This window comes from Belonocnema kinseyi, chromosome 3 (assembly GCF_010883055.1).
Source record: "Belonocnema kinseyi isolate 2016_QV_RU_SX_M_011 chromosome 3, B_treatae_v1, whole genome shotgun sequence".
Taxonomy (NCBI): domain Eukaryota; kingdom Metazoa; phylum Arthropoda; class Insecta; order Hymenoptera; family Cynipidae; genus Belonocnema; species Belonocnema kinseyi.
The window spans coordinates 57,039,583-57,057,263 of record NC_046659.1 but is presented as its reverse complement, the minus strand read 5'-3'; the positions used below and the strand labels follow the sequence as shown (position 1 = coordinate 57,057,263).

The 17,681-nt window shown below is 30.1% G+C and overlaps 1 protein-coding gene across 1 annotated transcript in view; it reads left to right on the top strand.

Annotated features, from left to right (window-relative positions):
• Positions 1 to 16,424, top strand: part of LOC117170107 (fatty acid synthase) — a 48,613-nt gene extending 32,189 nt beyond the window's left edge. Inside the window, exons 11-16 of the mRNA XM_033356639.1 lie at positions 450 to 1,413; positions 4,461 to 6,289; positions 9,220 to 9,692; positions 9,775 to 10,026; positions 15,114 to 15,365; positions 15,601 to 16,424. Coding sequence (XP_033212530.1) covers positions 450 to 1,413; positions 4,461 to 6,289; positions 9,220 to 9,692; positions 9,775 to 10,026; positions 15,114 to 15,365; positions 15,601 to 15,789 — 3,959 coding nt within the window. The 3' untranslated portion in view covers positions 15,790 to 16,424. The remainder of the gene's footprint in view (positions 1 to 449; positions 1,414 to 4,460; positions 6,290 to 9,219; positions 9,693 to 9,774; positions 10,027 to 15,113; positions 15,366 to 15,600) is intronic.
• Positions 16,425 to 17,681: the final 1,257 nt, after the last annotated feature.

Sequence of the window (17,681 nt, the reverse complement as noted above, 5' to 3'; positions counted from 1 at the left end):
AATTGTGAAATTTGAACTTTTTGAATTTTCAAAACTATTTAATTACATATTGTCCAAATTTGTTTTTAGTTAATTTTGAATCACTTTGATTTAACCTTCTTAGAAGTAGAAAATTTAAATTTGTTCCATTTACAATTATTTAATTTCAAGTGTAAAAAATATCAAGTTCTTGTTAATATTTCAAATTCATTAGCATACTTTTAAGATATCCCAATCAGCAGAACTTTTTATTAAATATTGCAAAGTATTTTAAACCCAAGTAAATTAGAAGCCTGTAATCGAACCCTAATCCATTAAAGAGATAAAAATATTTTGAATTATAAGCTTTGTGTAAAAGGCATGAGCCTAATTATTAACGTTGGGCATGATTTAAAATATAACTCCTACGTAGAATCATAAAATTTTAAAATTTAAATCATCAAATTGTAACTATTTCTTCGTATTTTTAGAATTCCCTGTTTACGTCTACAAAGACTTCACAGCTATAATTGCCGGAGGAGTCGAAATCAGAGGTTTGAGGGCAAGCGCCATAGCCAGAAGGAAGCCTGCAGGAGAGCCAGTTCTGGAAGAATACAAATTTTTGGCTCATCGGGATCGAGCTGAGACATCGCTACGAGCAGCTGTTCGTCTATCAACGCACATTGCTCTCGAAAATCAGTTGGGAATTAAGGTAAAGTCCGTGGAGTTACTTGACGAGGAAAACGTCACCGTAGATGACCTAGTGTCTCCTCTAATTTTGGAAACTCTTGGAGATATGCCTCTTATTCAAGCAGACGTAAATCTTGGAACTTCCAAAGTTTTCGAAGAAGGTGAGCTCCCAGCAAACGTTGCAGTCAGCGAAGCGAAAAAGTCAATCACTGCTGATACCAACGCCTTGATTGCGGTTGGACATCAACTCCTAACGAAGAATAAAACCGAAGAATTGAGCCAACTACTCTTTGCCTTGAAAGATGGAGGCTTCTTGGTCAGTTGCGAATCAAGCGATACACAGATTCCGGATTCCGTTAAAAACGGCGACGCTGATGTGGTGCTAGAAAAAAAAACCGAAAAGGGAGTGCTAGTCTTACTTCGTAAGAGGGACAGGCTGATGAAACATACAGCGGTGATCAAAGTGAACAATAAGGAATTTTCCTGGGTTGAGGAGATGAAGAAGACTTTGAAAGCTGAAGCTGATAAGGACTTCAGTGGAAACTCAAGGATTATTATCTTAGGAGAAGGTGATTTCGAGACCGGACTTGTAGGTTTGGTCAATTGTTTGACCAAAGAACCAGGTGGTGAAATCGTCAGAGGTGTTTTAATTCAAGATCCGAAGGCTCCTGCATTCTCACTTGACAATCCGCTCTACTCGAAACAACTGAAGATGGATTTGACGATCAATGTATTGCGAGCTGGAAACTCTTGGGGTTCTTACAGGTTTTTACATTTTTCTAACATATTTTTCTACCTTATTCGTCTAAACTCTTAACCGACCCCTCTGCTTTTTAAGTTGGTCACTCGTTTTAGTATGGAGGCCTCGGACTCACTGCACATTCGACTCTATTTAACCTTTTTCAGAATCGTGACGCTATTTTGCTACTGCAGATTCAAAAAAATGAAATTAAAGACCCTATTTTCTCACATTTGTCCTCTAATGCCACTAGTTCTTTCATTTTTCTTGAAAAATATTTTCCAACTTCAACTGAATTATTCTCGTGAATTTATTTAGAAGCTGGGCAAAAATAACGTTCGACGCCTGACTGCTCGCCTAAGTGACAGCCGCAGATCCCGCGCAACCCGCGCAACCCGCGCAGCACCTGTTACACCTACATGCGGCGCGGCGTCAATTCTCGGAAAGGCTATAGAAGGGAGGGCTATTGAAGATTTTCACTGTAATTTAATTTTCAACGAAAAATATTAATTCTCGATAAAAAGTGTAAAAGTCGATATTTTTATCAAGAAATGATTTTCATTTTAAATTAAAAACAATTGAATTCAACTAAACAGGGCGAATTTTCAACAAAACAGTTTAGCTTTCAAAAAACAGATTAATTTTCAACTAAACAGTTGTATTTTTAACCAAAAAGATGAGCGTTCTGCAAAAAATATGGATTTTTATAATCAAAACCTTATATTTTCAACCCAAAAGATGATTTTTCAACACATAAAGGACCAAACAGTTAACTTTGCAACTAAAAAAATTAAATTTCTAACAAAAAAATACGAATTAAAAAAAAATACATACATTTTTAACCAAATAGTTGAATTTTCAATCAACAAGATTAATTTTCTACCAGGAAAGATGAATTTTCAACAAAATACATACAATTTTTACCAAAGAGTAAAATTTTTAATAATTTACATAAATTTTCTACTAAATAGATTGAACAATGGACATGCTAGTGGTCGAAATTTTAAATTAATAATTTTTTCTTTTCTAGCATTTTTAAACTCATGAAAATCAATTTTCAACCAAAAAGGATTATGTAGATTTTCATTTGAAAAAATTAATATTCAACAACAACAAAAAACTTATATTCTGCAAAATATTTTATTTTTTGTGTTAAATAGTTGGATTTTCAAGACGAAATGGCGATTTTCTGCAAGAGCTAAAATTTCAACGCGAAAATATGAATTTTCAACAAAGTAGTTCACTTTTAATCAAAAAAATTAATCTTCAACCAAAAAAGAAAGAAAAATTTAACTAAAATTATGAATCGTCATCGAAAAAAAGTTTAATTTAAGAAAGGAGTTCAACTTTCAATAAAGGAGTTGAATTGTCTACCTAAAAATATTAATTTTTAACGAGGAATATAAGAGTTGAAATTCCAAAACAAATTTAATTTGTAAAATAAAAAACAGTTTGTTTTAACCAACAAAAATCATTTTTCAACAAATTCAAACTTGAATCCTTAACTAAAACAAATTTATTTTCTACCAAGCCGTTGCATTTTTAAATTAAATAATGTATGTTCTACCATAAAAGATGAGTTTTCTATAGAATACATACATTTTCTTCAAAGCTAAAAAGACAAATTTGCAATAAAAAAGTTTAATATTTAACTAAGAACTAAGTTAAACATCCCAGTATTCATGGTTCCAATTTTCTTGCTTTTTATTCAAATTGAAAGAATTTAATTTCTATTTGCTGTTATAAAATGCTAAAAATAAGTGGGTTTTATCATTATATGTTACTTTTAACATTTCTTGTTAACAATATATTCAGATTATAACGAAGTTTCATGATTACTGGTTACTTTTGAACAAAATTGTTGAATGTGCAAACAAATAATGGAAGTTTTAAGCAAGGATATAATAAAATTGTTAACCAAATAATAACATTTTTAATAAAATAGATGATTTTTAACCGCAAACCTTTAACAATAGACTTTTCTGGCGAAAAGATAGTTACATCTTATTATTGGGATCTATTAATTCGATTCGCATTTAAGTGAGAAAGGAAAAAAACGGAGGATATGGAAAAGACTACGAAGTACGCGATAAGTAAATAGGAATTTAGATCATTTATAGACTGAAGAATAACAATCGAAATAAACACTGAATTTCATTTTTAATGCTAATAAAATATTAGGTTAGAAAACTGAAAATTGTGCTTAAAAAATAAAGTTCATTTTCCTTTGCACCCTTTTTGATTTTGCACTAACACTTTTAAATTTGGACTACGCATTAATTTAGTACTTGCAAAATTTTAGGTCACTATTTCGAAACTATTTTTTTTTTTTTTAATATTTGACGTTATTCACACTATGTTTTATATTTGAAGTGAGTCCGTTGCTTGAGTATGCATACGAAGCGCTCTATGCCAAATAAAACAGCAGACAGGTTTAATGATGGATATTCTCTGTTTTAGTATATTATTGAGAAATACTTTGAATTCACTCAATGTCTTTGAATTAACATTTGATTGATTGGAATGCTTTTAAACTCTCAAATTATTTTGAATTCTTTTAACTTCCTTGAAATCTTTGAGAACTCCTTGCATTATTTGGAAGTCCTTGAAATTTGTTTAATTCAAACAATTTTTACAATTATGAGAAATTCCAAGGACTTCAAAATAATGCTCGGAATTTAAAAGAATTCAGCGAATTTAAAAGAATTTAGATAATTGAGTGAACACGGAGGAATTCAGATAATTGAGGAATTTCAGGGGAATTTAACGAATACAGGAAATTTAGAGGACTTCAGAGGATTTAAGAAAGTTATAATGATTCAAAAGAATTTAAAAGAGTTAAAAAGTATTCTAATTATTTGAAAACATTTGAAAATAGTACAGAGAATTCAAAGAACTCAAAAGCATTACACGGTGTTCAATATGAATTGAAAGAAATTTAACTGAATTCAAAATAATTCTAAATAATTTACTACTTTGGCGATGATCCGAGAGCGGTTTTTTGAACATGAAGATATTGATTTAATGTATTAAAATCTGGTACTATTTTACCTTATTGTATTCTTCTTCACAGGCATTTGGTACTACCTCCACTGCAACTGAAGCCTGTGGAACACATATGGGTGAATCAGATGGTTCGAGGAGACTTGAATTCCCTAGCATGGCTCGAAGGACCTATTAAACCTAATTTTAGTGACGAAAACCTCGTCAAAGTTATCTATTCGCCAATTAACTTTCGTGATGTTATGTTGACGACCGGTAAACTGGCTGTCGAAGTAATTGCAAAAACGAGACAACTTCAAGAATGTGTAATTGGTTTCGAATATTGTGGAATCGATGGTAAAGGTCGTCGTGTTATGGGAATGTTGAACACCAGATGTGTAACGAATCTCTGCATAGCAGAGAGAAATCTCTGTTGGGAGATCCCAGAAAGCTGGTCCCTAGAAGAGGCAGCTACCATTCCTTGTGTCTATGGAACGTGTGTCTATGCGCTATACTTCAGCGGAAAAATGAAGAAGGGCGACGTAGTTTTGATCCACGCTGGAACTGGTGGTGTTGGTCAAGCGGCCATAAATCTCGCGCTTTTCGAAGGCTGCGAAATTTTCACCACTGTTGGTACACCTGAAAAACGAAAATTCATCAGAGACACCTTCCCTCAAATTCCTGATGATCACATCGGCAATTCTCGTGACACGAGCTTCGAGCAGATGATTCTTCGCAAAACTGATGGACGCGGTGTTGATATTGTCCTCAACTCCCTGGCTGAAGAAAAACTACAGGCTTCAGTGCGCTGTTTGGCTCGTGGCGGTCGTTTCCTCGAAATCGGAAAGTTCGATCTTGCAGCCAACAATCCACTAGGTATGGAGGCTTTCTTGAAGGAAATCAGCTTTCACGGCATTATGTTGGACAATCTCTTCATGGCACCTGATGAAAAGAAGATCGAGTTGAACCGCTCTCTTGACAAATACATAAAGAGTGGAGCTGTTAAACCGCTGACGAGAACTGTATTCCCTAAAGATCAAGTGGAAGCTGCATTCAGATACATGGCAGCTGGAAAGCATGTCGGTAAAGTCATGATAAACGTTCGTGATAAGGACGAGCCACTGGAAGCATTAACTCCTGCTTTGCCAAGATATCACTGCCTGGAAGGTCACAGTTACGTTCTTCTTGGAGGTCTTGGAGGTTTCGGTTTGGAACTTGCGGATTGGTTGGTTCTGCGAGGAGCACAGAATCTGGTACTCACTTCTCGTACAGGAATCAAGACTGGATACCAACGTATGAGGGTACAACTGTGGGAGAGTTACGGTGTGAAAGTCAACATCGTCGCTGGAAAAGATGCTTCAAAACGGGAGGACTGTGAGTTCGTTCTTAAAACTGCAACCCAACTGGGACCAGTTGATGGAATTTTTAATCTCGCTGTGGTCCTGAAGGACAGTCTTTGGGAGAACCAAACTGAAGAAACCTTTGAGGAATCCTTCAGATCAAAAGCTTGGAGCACAAAACAGTTGGACGAACTTTCTAGGAAGATCTGTCCGAAGTTGCGTCATTTCGTTGTCTTCTCGTCAGTCTCGTGTGGTCGTGGTAATGCTGGTCAAACCAATTATGGAATGTCAAACTCTGTAATGGAGAGGATTTGCGAGAGACGTGCTAATGAAGGTCTTCCAGCATTGGCTGTACAATGGGGAGCTGTGGGAGATGTTGGTCTTGTAGCTGAAATGCAAGAAGATCATAAGGAACTGGTTATTGGTGGAACCTTGCAGCAAACTATATTATCTTGTTTGAAAGAGCTCGACGGTTTCCTGCAACAGGACAAACCCATTGTTTCCAGTATGGTTGTTGCTGAGAAGCGAGCTGGAGGTGCTGGAGCTACGAACATCGTCGATGCTGTTCTTAACATTATGGGTAAACATTTATTTAAATTTTTGTTTTGAAAACCTATGTATTGATATTTGAAGGGTTGCAGTACAGAACTAGATAACCAACATTTTTCTCAAAAATGGACTTTTTACATAAAAAAATTGTCAAAATATTGTGTCAAAAGGATTTTTTCAAAAGCTCATTTTTAATATAGTAGTGAAAAGATTGGTAATTCAAAACCAGATAACTATCTCTCTGTACTTTTCTCCCATCTTCTTTTTTTTTAATTGCTTAACCTTTTAACTTTTTTTAAAACTTTTTTCTAACCAACTTCCCTTCCTAAACGTTTTTAAATATAGTAAAATAGTAAAATTCTTATTTTTTCAAGGAAAAAGTCCTTCAATATAACTATTTGTAACTTTTTTCAGCACCAAAGTATTATCTTTTATTTATTAACAAATAACTAATTTTTTTGGATAAAAACTTATTTATTTTTATTTAGCATCCCAAAATTCCGAGAGAAAGTTTTTATTACTTCTAACAATTCTAAAATAGACGCTATCTGAAGACGATGGTCAAAAACCATGAAATTTGAACCACCAAATTCTTGAATGATATACTCGGAATTGGTTAAATTTTGTTAATCAACCTCATTTTCTCCCAATTTAGCAGCTAAATATTTTGGGAGCTAGATTTTATTTGTTGTATCAACTGAAAATTGCGCTATTTATCGTAATTCGCAACCAAGTCTGCTCCCATTTCAGGATCTTGTCACTTTGAGATTGTAAACTTCCATGTTCCTTTTCTTGGAACTGGTTAATATTTTTTAATCATATTTTTTTTCTTAATTTAGAAATACTTCAGCTCGGGATTAAACTTTTATTTGATCTTTAAATGGTGATTTTGGTTTTACAGAATGCTATTTCGCTCCCCTGAAAACTTCAAGTTTGGATGGTTATCTAGTTATGTTCTGCAACCCTTCATTTCTTCATGCAAGGGAATTTCTTTGACATTCTTTTTAAAGTTTTTAATTCACTTTCGTTTCCCCGTGTAATACCTTTGCGAATATTTATTGAACTGTTCAAAATTTGGTAAATTTCATTTTGATAACATTTCATTAACATTTAAGTTTAAACGTCATTCTTCGATAAGTAAGTCTAAGTATCACATCTGTATATGAATCGAGGTAAATATTAAAAGATTTACGTTTAAACTGATATAAAATGTTTTCAAGTTTTCCATATTTTATTGGGTGTCATTACACGCTACAGGAAAATTATACAAATATTCGGGTGCATATTTCAATTGTAACCTAATGTATCTTTAAAGACACTGATAGTGAATAATCCATACAAGTAACTTTTCTATTTAATATTTTAAACAAGTACAGTCACTGTATTTTTTTGTTGGTTATTCCACGTCATGAAATCCCACGTCAGTTTCAAATCTATAAAAGTTAAATATGTCAGTGTTAAATCTTCAAAATATAATAATTTTTAATTTTAAATCTTTAGAATTGAATTATTCCAAGGAAAGCATTTAAAATCATATCATGTTTTACTATACACATTGAATATTCAAGAGTTTTCAATTGAAAATATCTAATATTGAAAAATTTTCCATGGAAAATTAAATAATTTGCCATTCTATATTTTTAAAATGGAAGAGTTTTTAATTGTAAAACGTTCAATTGCAAATCTTTAAAATTAAAGATTTTTTAGTTTTCAAGATTTACAATTAAAAATTATACAAGTTTTGTTTTTTACGATTAAAAATTATGTAATTTTGATAATTTTAATTTGAAATTTTATAAATTTGAAAGATTAAGAGAATCTTCAATCTTGATAAAATTCAGGAACTTTTATTTATATATCTTTAAAATTTATTAAATCTCAAATTGAATTTCTAAAGTTTTAAAAAATTTTTAATTAAATTAAATTTTAAATTAAATTTTTTAATTCTAAATCTTAAAAATGCAACTAATCCAAAGAAGCATTCAAAATTGCATAATTTTCTATCATACAATTTCAATTATTGAAGAGTCTTCAATTACAAATATTCAAAATTGAAGAATGTTCCTTTCTAACCTTTCAAAATTGAACTACAAATTCCAAAAGAACTTTCAAAATTACATAATTTTAAACTATAAACATTCAGGACTAATGAATAATAAATTGTAAATCTTCAAAATTAAACTTATCAAAAATACGTTAAAAATTACATGCCTTTATAATATAAATCGTAAAATTTAGGAATTGTCAATGATAAATCTTCAAAATTGTAGAACTTTGAATTATAAATCTTTGAAATTGAAGTTTTTTATTGTGAAAACTTACAATTGAAAATCATGCAAGTCTTAAGGTTGATAATAAAAAATGTTGTGATTTTTATCATTTTAATTTGAAATTTCTGTAATTTGAAAGATTTAGGATTGAATACTCTTGACAAAATTAAAGAATTTTTATTATTTGAACGTCTTTAAATTAAATTTTAAATCTCCAAAATATTAAATCTCCAAAATCTATGCTGCAAATTCAGAAAACTGTTTTAAAAACAATAGAAATATGTTGAAGGTCAAAATTTGATTTTTTTTTTATTATTTTGGTACCAATAAATAGTTTTTATAACAAAACAAAAAATTGAAAATAATTTTCCAAACAAAATACTCCCTGTCAAAAGTGAAATTAATATAGAAAATGACCCATATATTGACCATTTGACTTTTAAGTACTGGATGTCATAAATTCCAAGATTGTAAACGATTTCAAATGTTTCAAAAATATCTGAAAGATTTCCAAAAGGTTTTAAAGATTTGAAAAATTATACAGATTTTAAAATATTTCATAAAGATTCAAAATGCTTCGCAATGATTACAAATATTTCACAAAGATTTCATATTATTTAACAAAGATTTCACAATGATCAACTTTGTACTGCACCAACTTGTTTATTAATTGTCAACACCAATTTTTTAGGTCTGAAGGACTTGAAGACTGTGAGTCAGCAAACGTCCTTGGCTGAATTAGGTATGGACTCTATGATGGCTGTCGAGATAAAGCAAACTTTAGAACGTGAATTCGAAGTCTTCCTGACGGCTCAAGACATTCGAGGTCTCAACTTTGCTAAGCTCGTCCAAATGGCAACTCAGGATGCGGAATCCGAGAAGAAACTCGCTGGCAAAGGAAAAGATGAAGAAATTATTGGTGGCATGCGACTCTTGCTACGTGTTTTGGGAACTACTGATCTGAGTCTAGAGGAATGTTTGAAGTTGCCTTCGAAGAACGAACCAGGCAGAAACGAAGTCTTCCTGATTCCTGGAATAGAAGGTTACGGATCCGTATTCAAACCTTTGGCTGAGAAGCTCAAGTCTCCAGCCACTTGTCTGCAACTGGTAACGAGTGAAAAGTTAGAGCTTTCAGTTGCAGAAATGGCACAGCAGCTTCTGCCTGTAAGTCTATTTTTCAATAAATTGTCGGTCCCCTAAGCCGTTACTTGGTGACAAGTATCTTACTTTGAACGTTTTTTTTCAGCACGTATTGACCAAATCAAAAGACCGCAATTTCCTTCTTGTTGGTTACTCCTTTGGAAGTCTTGTTACACTTGAACTCGCCAGGTTTTTGGAAGCTGAAGGTTTCACGGGCAGAATAGTACTCATTGATGGAGCGCCAGAATTATTGAAAGACATCAAAAATCAACAACTACCTTCCAACAACAATGCAGAACTTCAGACGAACTTCCTATTGGGTGTGATGGATATGGTGGCACCAACTATGAGCGGCGAGGTAAAAATAATTTTCTATTTTGTATATTTTACATTCGAAACAGGCCTTCCAGCGAAATTCTAATTGTAATTTTTCTAAATGAAAAAAGCGACTAAAATTTTCTAGGTTTTTGGAAATAGTCATTGTTTTTTTATAGTAAGAATATTAATCATTTCAGTTTCTGATCATTAAATATTGAACGCTTTATTTAGAATTCTACATTATTGAAGTTATCTACATTCAAATATTGACAGCAACAACAAAAATTTTTATTTATGACGAATTTACACATCATAAATGTATCTGCAGTTGAATGGTCGGATTAAAATGTTTAATTGTTCAATTACAAGCGCTGTAATGGTAAATTATAGAATTTTAAACGCTTTAAACTTAAAATTGTCTGATATTTAAATATTGATTTTGAAATTATTTTATGATGAATGCTTTTAGAAGTTTCGATATAAAATTATTCCTCTTATGGTCATATTCAAATTGAAATCGTTCCATTTTTAAAGTTTTAATTCAAAATTATTAATTTTCTAATATCTCTCACTGGAAGTTGCCCAAACGTTGACGCTTGAAAGTATTCGTTTCGTTCAATGCATGATACTGAAACGCTAACAATTTAAAATCATTATTTAATTTCGAACATTTGTTATTATTCCACTTCAGAAGTTTTGAATTTAAAATTCTATATTTATCTTCATTTACAATATTTGATTTTTAGATTTTTAAACGAGTTGAGAGCAATGCAAATTCATTAAATCAAGTATGGTTTTGAACATGTCAATGTGGAATTGTCAAATTTTGAAATTTTTAATCTGTAATCATGCAATTTTGATCCCTTTAAAAATGTGTATAAAAATGTTTTTATTTTAAATTGCTCTAAATCTAGAATTTTTCACTTCAGAACTAACTCAATTTAATACGATTTGAATTTAAAATGTTTAACTTTGTAGGTTTTTAATTGAAAAGTATCAAATTAGAAAGTTTTACATTTTGCATGTTAAATAACTGCTATAAAGTTTTCCAGTTTAAAATTGACCAATTTTGAAAGATTTAAATTTATAAATATTAAATATTTATATTAAAATTTGTTGATTGCAAATGCTTAACATTAAAATTTGTCTTATTTTTAATTATTGAATTTGAAATTATTCAACGATGAATGTTTTTTGTATAGTTTCAATGTGAAATTATTCCTTTTATGCTAGTCTTCAATTTACCATTGCTCAATTTTTAAAGTTTCCAATCAAAATTATCCTATTTTTAATACTAGTAATAGCAAGCTTCCCAAATATTGACGCTTTCATTTTTAAATCATAAAATGTTGAACGACGGTTTTGGCTAAATAATTTTGAAATTAATTTCAAAGTAGTTTAGATTGAAATACGATTATGTATTTATTTAATTATTAAAAAAGAAAAATTAAATTTTTTTATACAATACTGAACCATTTGAATTTTAAATTATTCGATTCGAAATCTTTTCTATCCGATATTATAGCATTTTGAAAGCTTTTCAATATAAAGTGTTTTTCAATTTGTTAAACTAGTGTGGCTTAAAATCTCATTTAAAATTGTAAAGTCTTAAAGCATTAACTTCTATATCAATCGCCATTACTCGAGAATTTTATAATTTATAAATTTTCACTCCAAGGTTCTTCCATTTTGAAATTTTGCAATGCGAAATTGAATAACGATTATCGTTTACAACTTGAATTTTATATTTTTGAACGATCAAGTTGATATTTTCAAATTTTGAAATTTGAAACCTGAAATTATTCAACTGTTATCACTTTAAGTTTAATATGTTTCGATTTGAAACGCTTTAAATTAAAAATCTTTAAATTCTTAGGTTTTCATTTGAAAGGTATTCAATTCAAGACGTTTTAAATTAAAAATGGCACCTAATGATTATAAAATTTTTCAATTTAGAATTGAACAAGCTTCGAAACATTTAAATCTATGAAAATATACATTTCAATTTTCAATTTTTTCTCTATTAGTTTTAAATTGTTCAGGTTTTAATATTTCATCAACCTTTTCAATGTTTTAATACATTTAATTTAAAGCCTTTTTAATTTAAGAAGAAACGTAAGAAGGAAAGGAAGAGGATCAAAATAAGAAAAGAAAAACTAACAAAAATGGGCAAATTTCCTATTGTTCTTTCGCGATTATAGGAAATTATTATTACTTTTAAATAAATAATATTAAAATGTTAAAAAAATGATTGGAGAAAGTAGCGAATCTGCAAATAATTTATTTTAGACCACTTACGTGAAAATAAATAGTAATGGTTTTATTTATGAGAATCACAAAATGATCAGAAAATCATTATAGGCCTTATATAGGCATTATAGGACAAGTGACAAGAAAGTTTGGAAATATTAGACTTTTAACCTCAATTCTTTATTTGCAAAAGTATCTTTACATTACTGTATTTAACTATTCTGTATTTAACAATCTTTTTGGTAGAAAATTAATATTATTGGTTGAAGGCTTATTTTGTTTGGTTGAACATTTACTAATTTGTATGAAATTCTTTCTCCATCGTCACTCAAAAATCATTCTCTGTTGAAAATTCAATTGTTTTTATTTAAAAATTATAATCTTTTTTGGTTGAAATATTAACTACCAAATTTTTCGTTCAGAATTCATATTTTTTTGGAATAAAACTTAAATCATTAACTGAAAGTTAAACTCTTTTTTTTTTAAATAATTTTTTAAACTGAAGATTCACAATTTTAATAAAAAATTCATCCCGTTGATTGAAAAATTGTCTTTTTTGTTAAGTATTCTTTTTATCTTTGGCTAAAAGTTGATTTGTTAATGATACTTTAACTATTCCAGTTGTAAGTTGAACTTACCTCAAAATTTTTTCTGTGGATTTTTTTCACTGAAATTGTAATTATTCTATTTGAATACTCCATAATTTTATTCAAAAATTTATCTCTTTGGTTAAACATAAATTTTTTCAACTATAGATTTAAATATTCAGTTTTTAGTTGAAAAATTACCTTTTTTAGTTGAAAATTTGTATTTTTTGGTAGAAGTAATTTTCTTAGTTGAAGTTCATCTTTTTTCATTGTTTTCTGAAATCCAATTATTCTAATGAGGTATTCATCATTTTTGGTTGAAATTTTTCATGATGTTAGTTAAAAATTCAACTATTGCGTTGAAGTTCTATATATTTTGTTGAAAAACTACGTTTTTTGTTAGAATAAGATTCTTTCTTTTTACATTCTCATCATTTATGATTGAAAAAGTATTAGAATTGTCGGAAATTTGACATCACACTTTTTCAACAGATCTCCACGTTTCGCGACTCCCTGAATCCGAAAATCAGGTTTTCACGATGGCGTCTGTCTGTCTGTCTGTTCCGTCCGTCCGTAAACACGATAACTCTCGAAAAAATGAACGAATCAAATCCATCTTTGGCACACTTTTTCTAGGTCCTAAAAGAAAGGACGAGTTCGTTAACCAGCCATTTTTGATAAAAATTCAAAAAGTTAGCGTATTTTGAAAATTTTTGAGACCACTTTTTTCTAAATTTGAAAATTCTATGTACGGATATTTATAGTATTGAAAAGAACAAACAATTTATCCTAATGACTTTTTTTCGATAAAAAGAAAATTCTCAGAGTTATAGCGTTTTCAAAATTTTGTTAATCAACCGAAAATCAAAATTTGAAGCCCAAAAATGCACGATATGAAAAAAAGTCAAGAAAAGAAAAACATTTCTTTTTCAAATCCCTACGAGATTATCATAATCAATTTTTGAATTTCCTTCAAAAATCGAAAATTCAAATTTTGATTGCACAAAAAATAATGGAAAATAAAAAATTCCAATTTGTGGACAAACTACGTAGGATACAAAAAAAGATGAATTAACAAAAATCCAACAAAACCTGCTTACAAATGTCTGTCGGAAATCGAGCGCGCAGCGCGAGTGTCACGATGAGAATGTGTACGTCAAAGCCTACAAAGCTTTGAGAAACTTAATCTTTGACTATAATTTAATTAGGTAGACATTTAAGAATATGAAGACGCATATAAATACTGCCATCTAAAAGAGATCTTTTTGATAAAGTTTTTTTCAAGCATTCCAAATGCAAAGAATAAGTATCCGAGCGCGAAGCGCGAGGTGTAATTATGTTTGATCGCGAAGCGCGAGATTCAATTTGGTTGAAATTTTTTATATAATTGACAATTAATTTTTTCAACTAGAAATATAATTTATCCATTTTTTGTTGAAATGTTATCTTTTTTAGAGTAAAATTCTACGATATGGTTGACATTTTTTCTTTTTTAGGTGCAAATTTAACTATCTCGTTGAAATATAACATTTTTCTGGTAAACATTTATTATTTTATTTGAAAATTCGACTTTTTAGTTGAAAGTTTATCACTGTGTTTAAAGTTTTTTTTATAGTTAATTAATTTTTCAATTGAAAATTTAACTACTCTATTTTTGATTAAAAACTGATCTTTTCTAGTTGAATCTTCAATTATTCGCTTAGAAATTGATATTTCTATATTATTTGGAAAATTAACTATGCGATTGAAAATTCATGTATTCTGTTAAAAAATCGGTTTTTTCTCCTAGAAAAATAGTATTTTTAGACGAAAATTAAACTATTTGCATGAAAAATCATCTTTCTTGTTGAAAGCACATTAATTTTACCAAAATTTGCACTCAATTTAAAGTCAATTTAAATCAAATAAAAATTGGTCAAATCATTAGTCAAATTCATGAACTTTAGCGACGAATTCAAGAAATGATTAGTTATTTTTTTAGTATTATTTAATTATTAAATTTTGATAATGTATGTAAGAATATCTTGTAATATAATTTCTCAAGTATTTCTAAATTATGTACATTAATTGAATTCCTAGAAACTGAAAAAACCCCATTATTTGTAATAAAATCGCGAAACTGTATACATATTCCAAGTTAATTGTTTCAGAAATTGCGAAATATTTGAATGGCTCTTTAATATGAATAATTAGAGATACCTGGAAAAAAACCGGCAATTGTCAGGGATTTTTTTCTAGGATTTGAGGCATCCTGTACTATTTTCATAATGGAGAAATTTTTGTTTTTCAGCTTCTTGTCGAACTAGAGAAGTGTGCAACTTGGTCCCAAAAACTTGATGTATTAATTTCCCACGTACCTCCAGGATTACTGAAGATGTCAGATGAACATCAAAAAGCCATTTGTACTGCTGTTTACCACAGGCTATTGGCAGTCCAAGCATACAATTATGCCGCTTTGCCACCCATTAGGTCCCCAATTACTCTTCTTAAGCCAACACAAGCTGCATACCGTGCAACCTCAGAAGATTATGGTCTCCGAAAGGTACTTATTTTATTTTTAAAAATGTCAAATTTTAGTTAAATAAGCGAAACCTAACTATCAAGAAAACTTTTAAACGAAAAAACGTGATATATTTCGATAATCGAATTGATGATATTCTAAACATACAGATACAATGATTATTTAATTTTTTTTCGAAAAATGGATTTAGCACGTTTTGTTTTCTCAATATTATTGTTTCTTGGATCCCCAATAACGTCTAATCAAATATTTCCAGATGACACGGGAAAAAGTAGAGATATATACCGTAGAAGGAAATCACGTTACGATATTAGAACATAGCAAAGTAGCTGCAGCTATCAACGGGGAACCTCTCGAGGATGCAGAGACTTTCAAGGCAACCATTATGGACGAATCAAGTACCATCAGATCATCGATAGCCAGTGCTAAACATAAACGATCTTAAATAAACGGGTTTTCAAAGAGCTTCATGTTTAATAGAATTATTCCATCTGTACGATAAAAATCTTAATTTGCGGACCGCGCGTTCTATTTCGAGCGACTTTATGGTATTTTCATTGAAAAAAGTTTAATTTAATTAATTAAAACAATTTTTACTTAGACTCAAAAATTAACGGGTTCAACGTTAAGGTGCTTTCATGTGAATCCCATATTCATTTATTTTTTAATTCACTCATGGTATAACGATATAATATTGCACTCAATATAAAAGATAGTTTAAAAGAATGTAGGCCGAGAATTTTCAGCGACAATTAATATTTCTTATCATTTGAACTGTTCGAATCATGGTCTCGTTTTTATGCGCTCATAAGCTCAGCCAATACCATGCCGGTATCGTTCTCCTTGTGTGCAAATTCTTCATTTGAATTAAAATAAGGTTTATCGCGGCTTAAGTGAATGTTTAACTGCTTTTGATCACTCTCAGTTATTCGAACACATTAAATAGTACGATAGTCCATATTTACAAAAAGCGTGATAAAATTGTCCCTTGCCCTTCGCACAAAATACACGAGTTACAATTCATAACTTATACATGTAGATACAATACAAATCTTTAGAAATAAAGACAATTCTCATTAAGGTTTGATTTTTATCTCTTTTTATTTCCATTAACGTGACACAAATACATTTTTTCTGGAAAGAAGTCTTTGAAAAATAGATGAGAATTACTTGCTCTTGATTTTTATAATATGTAATCAATTAAGATAATTTCAAGGTGACCAGTGAAAGCTGAGAAAAAAAATCACTGGTCATTTTCGGGTTTCCAACCATTTTTATTGGACCTGAACATAAAAAATGGAAGTTTTCGAAGATGGAACATTTATTATTTGAAGTGTTCAAAACTAAATTACAAATTCAAGAGTCAGGGTAACTATAAGATCTGGAATAATCATAGAATTTTGAAAAAGTGATGGAAAACCTGAAATTTTAAATTATTTTAGTACTTTATGGCGAACTAGACATTTTCAAATTGATACGAATTGATATTTTCACTAATAAAGATACACTCGATGCCATCGAATATCTAAATCCAAAACTCAACTCTCGGTAACTGGCTGCATTCGGGAATTTCGGTTTTCTGCAGATTTCCTCTCCCTTGGCCAAAAGTCCAAGCGAGTACAATCGCTTCCAAAAAAACACCCAGCTGTCGACGGCAGGAATTACCCCACTTTCAGTAGGGTAATTCATTAAAGCAGAGTGTAGTTAATGAGGATTTTGGTATGTATAGAAATCTACGAAGGTATACATGGAATGAATAAATAAAATATTAGTAAAAATTGTTTAGAATTCAATAATTATTGAAAAACGCTCTACGTTGGTAAATTAGTCAAATTAGTCTATCGCCAGTAGAATCTGTGGACGCTGAATAAAATTGGCTTCATTTTTTTTAAAGTAAACCTAGAAAACCTGGAAAAGTAGTTGAAATGTTGAAAACCGACTTATGTTGCAACTCAGAACATACAAAATGAAACTCTTTTAAGTTCGGAGCATTTAGAATGAGAAATTAAAACATTTCAAATTCAGCAATATTAATAGGACTTAAAAATTAAACACTGTTTCAAAATAAAAAATTTCAAATTATACTCTTTCAAGTATCAGCGGCCTTCAAAAATTTTAACTCTAATTCCTATTATTCAATTGAAGGACTTTCCTAATTTAGCTTTTTAATAAGTATTTCAGCAAATATATTCGATCTTACGATCAATTATACAGTCAAAATAAACTTTAAAAAACTAGAACTTAAGAAAAACTTAGAAACACTTAGATTCAATTTTTAAAGTCGAAAATTAGTTTAAAAATCAGTAAGTATTCTTAAATCTCCGATTAATGATAATA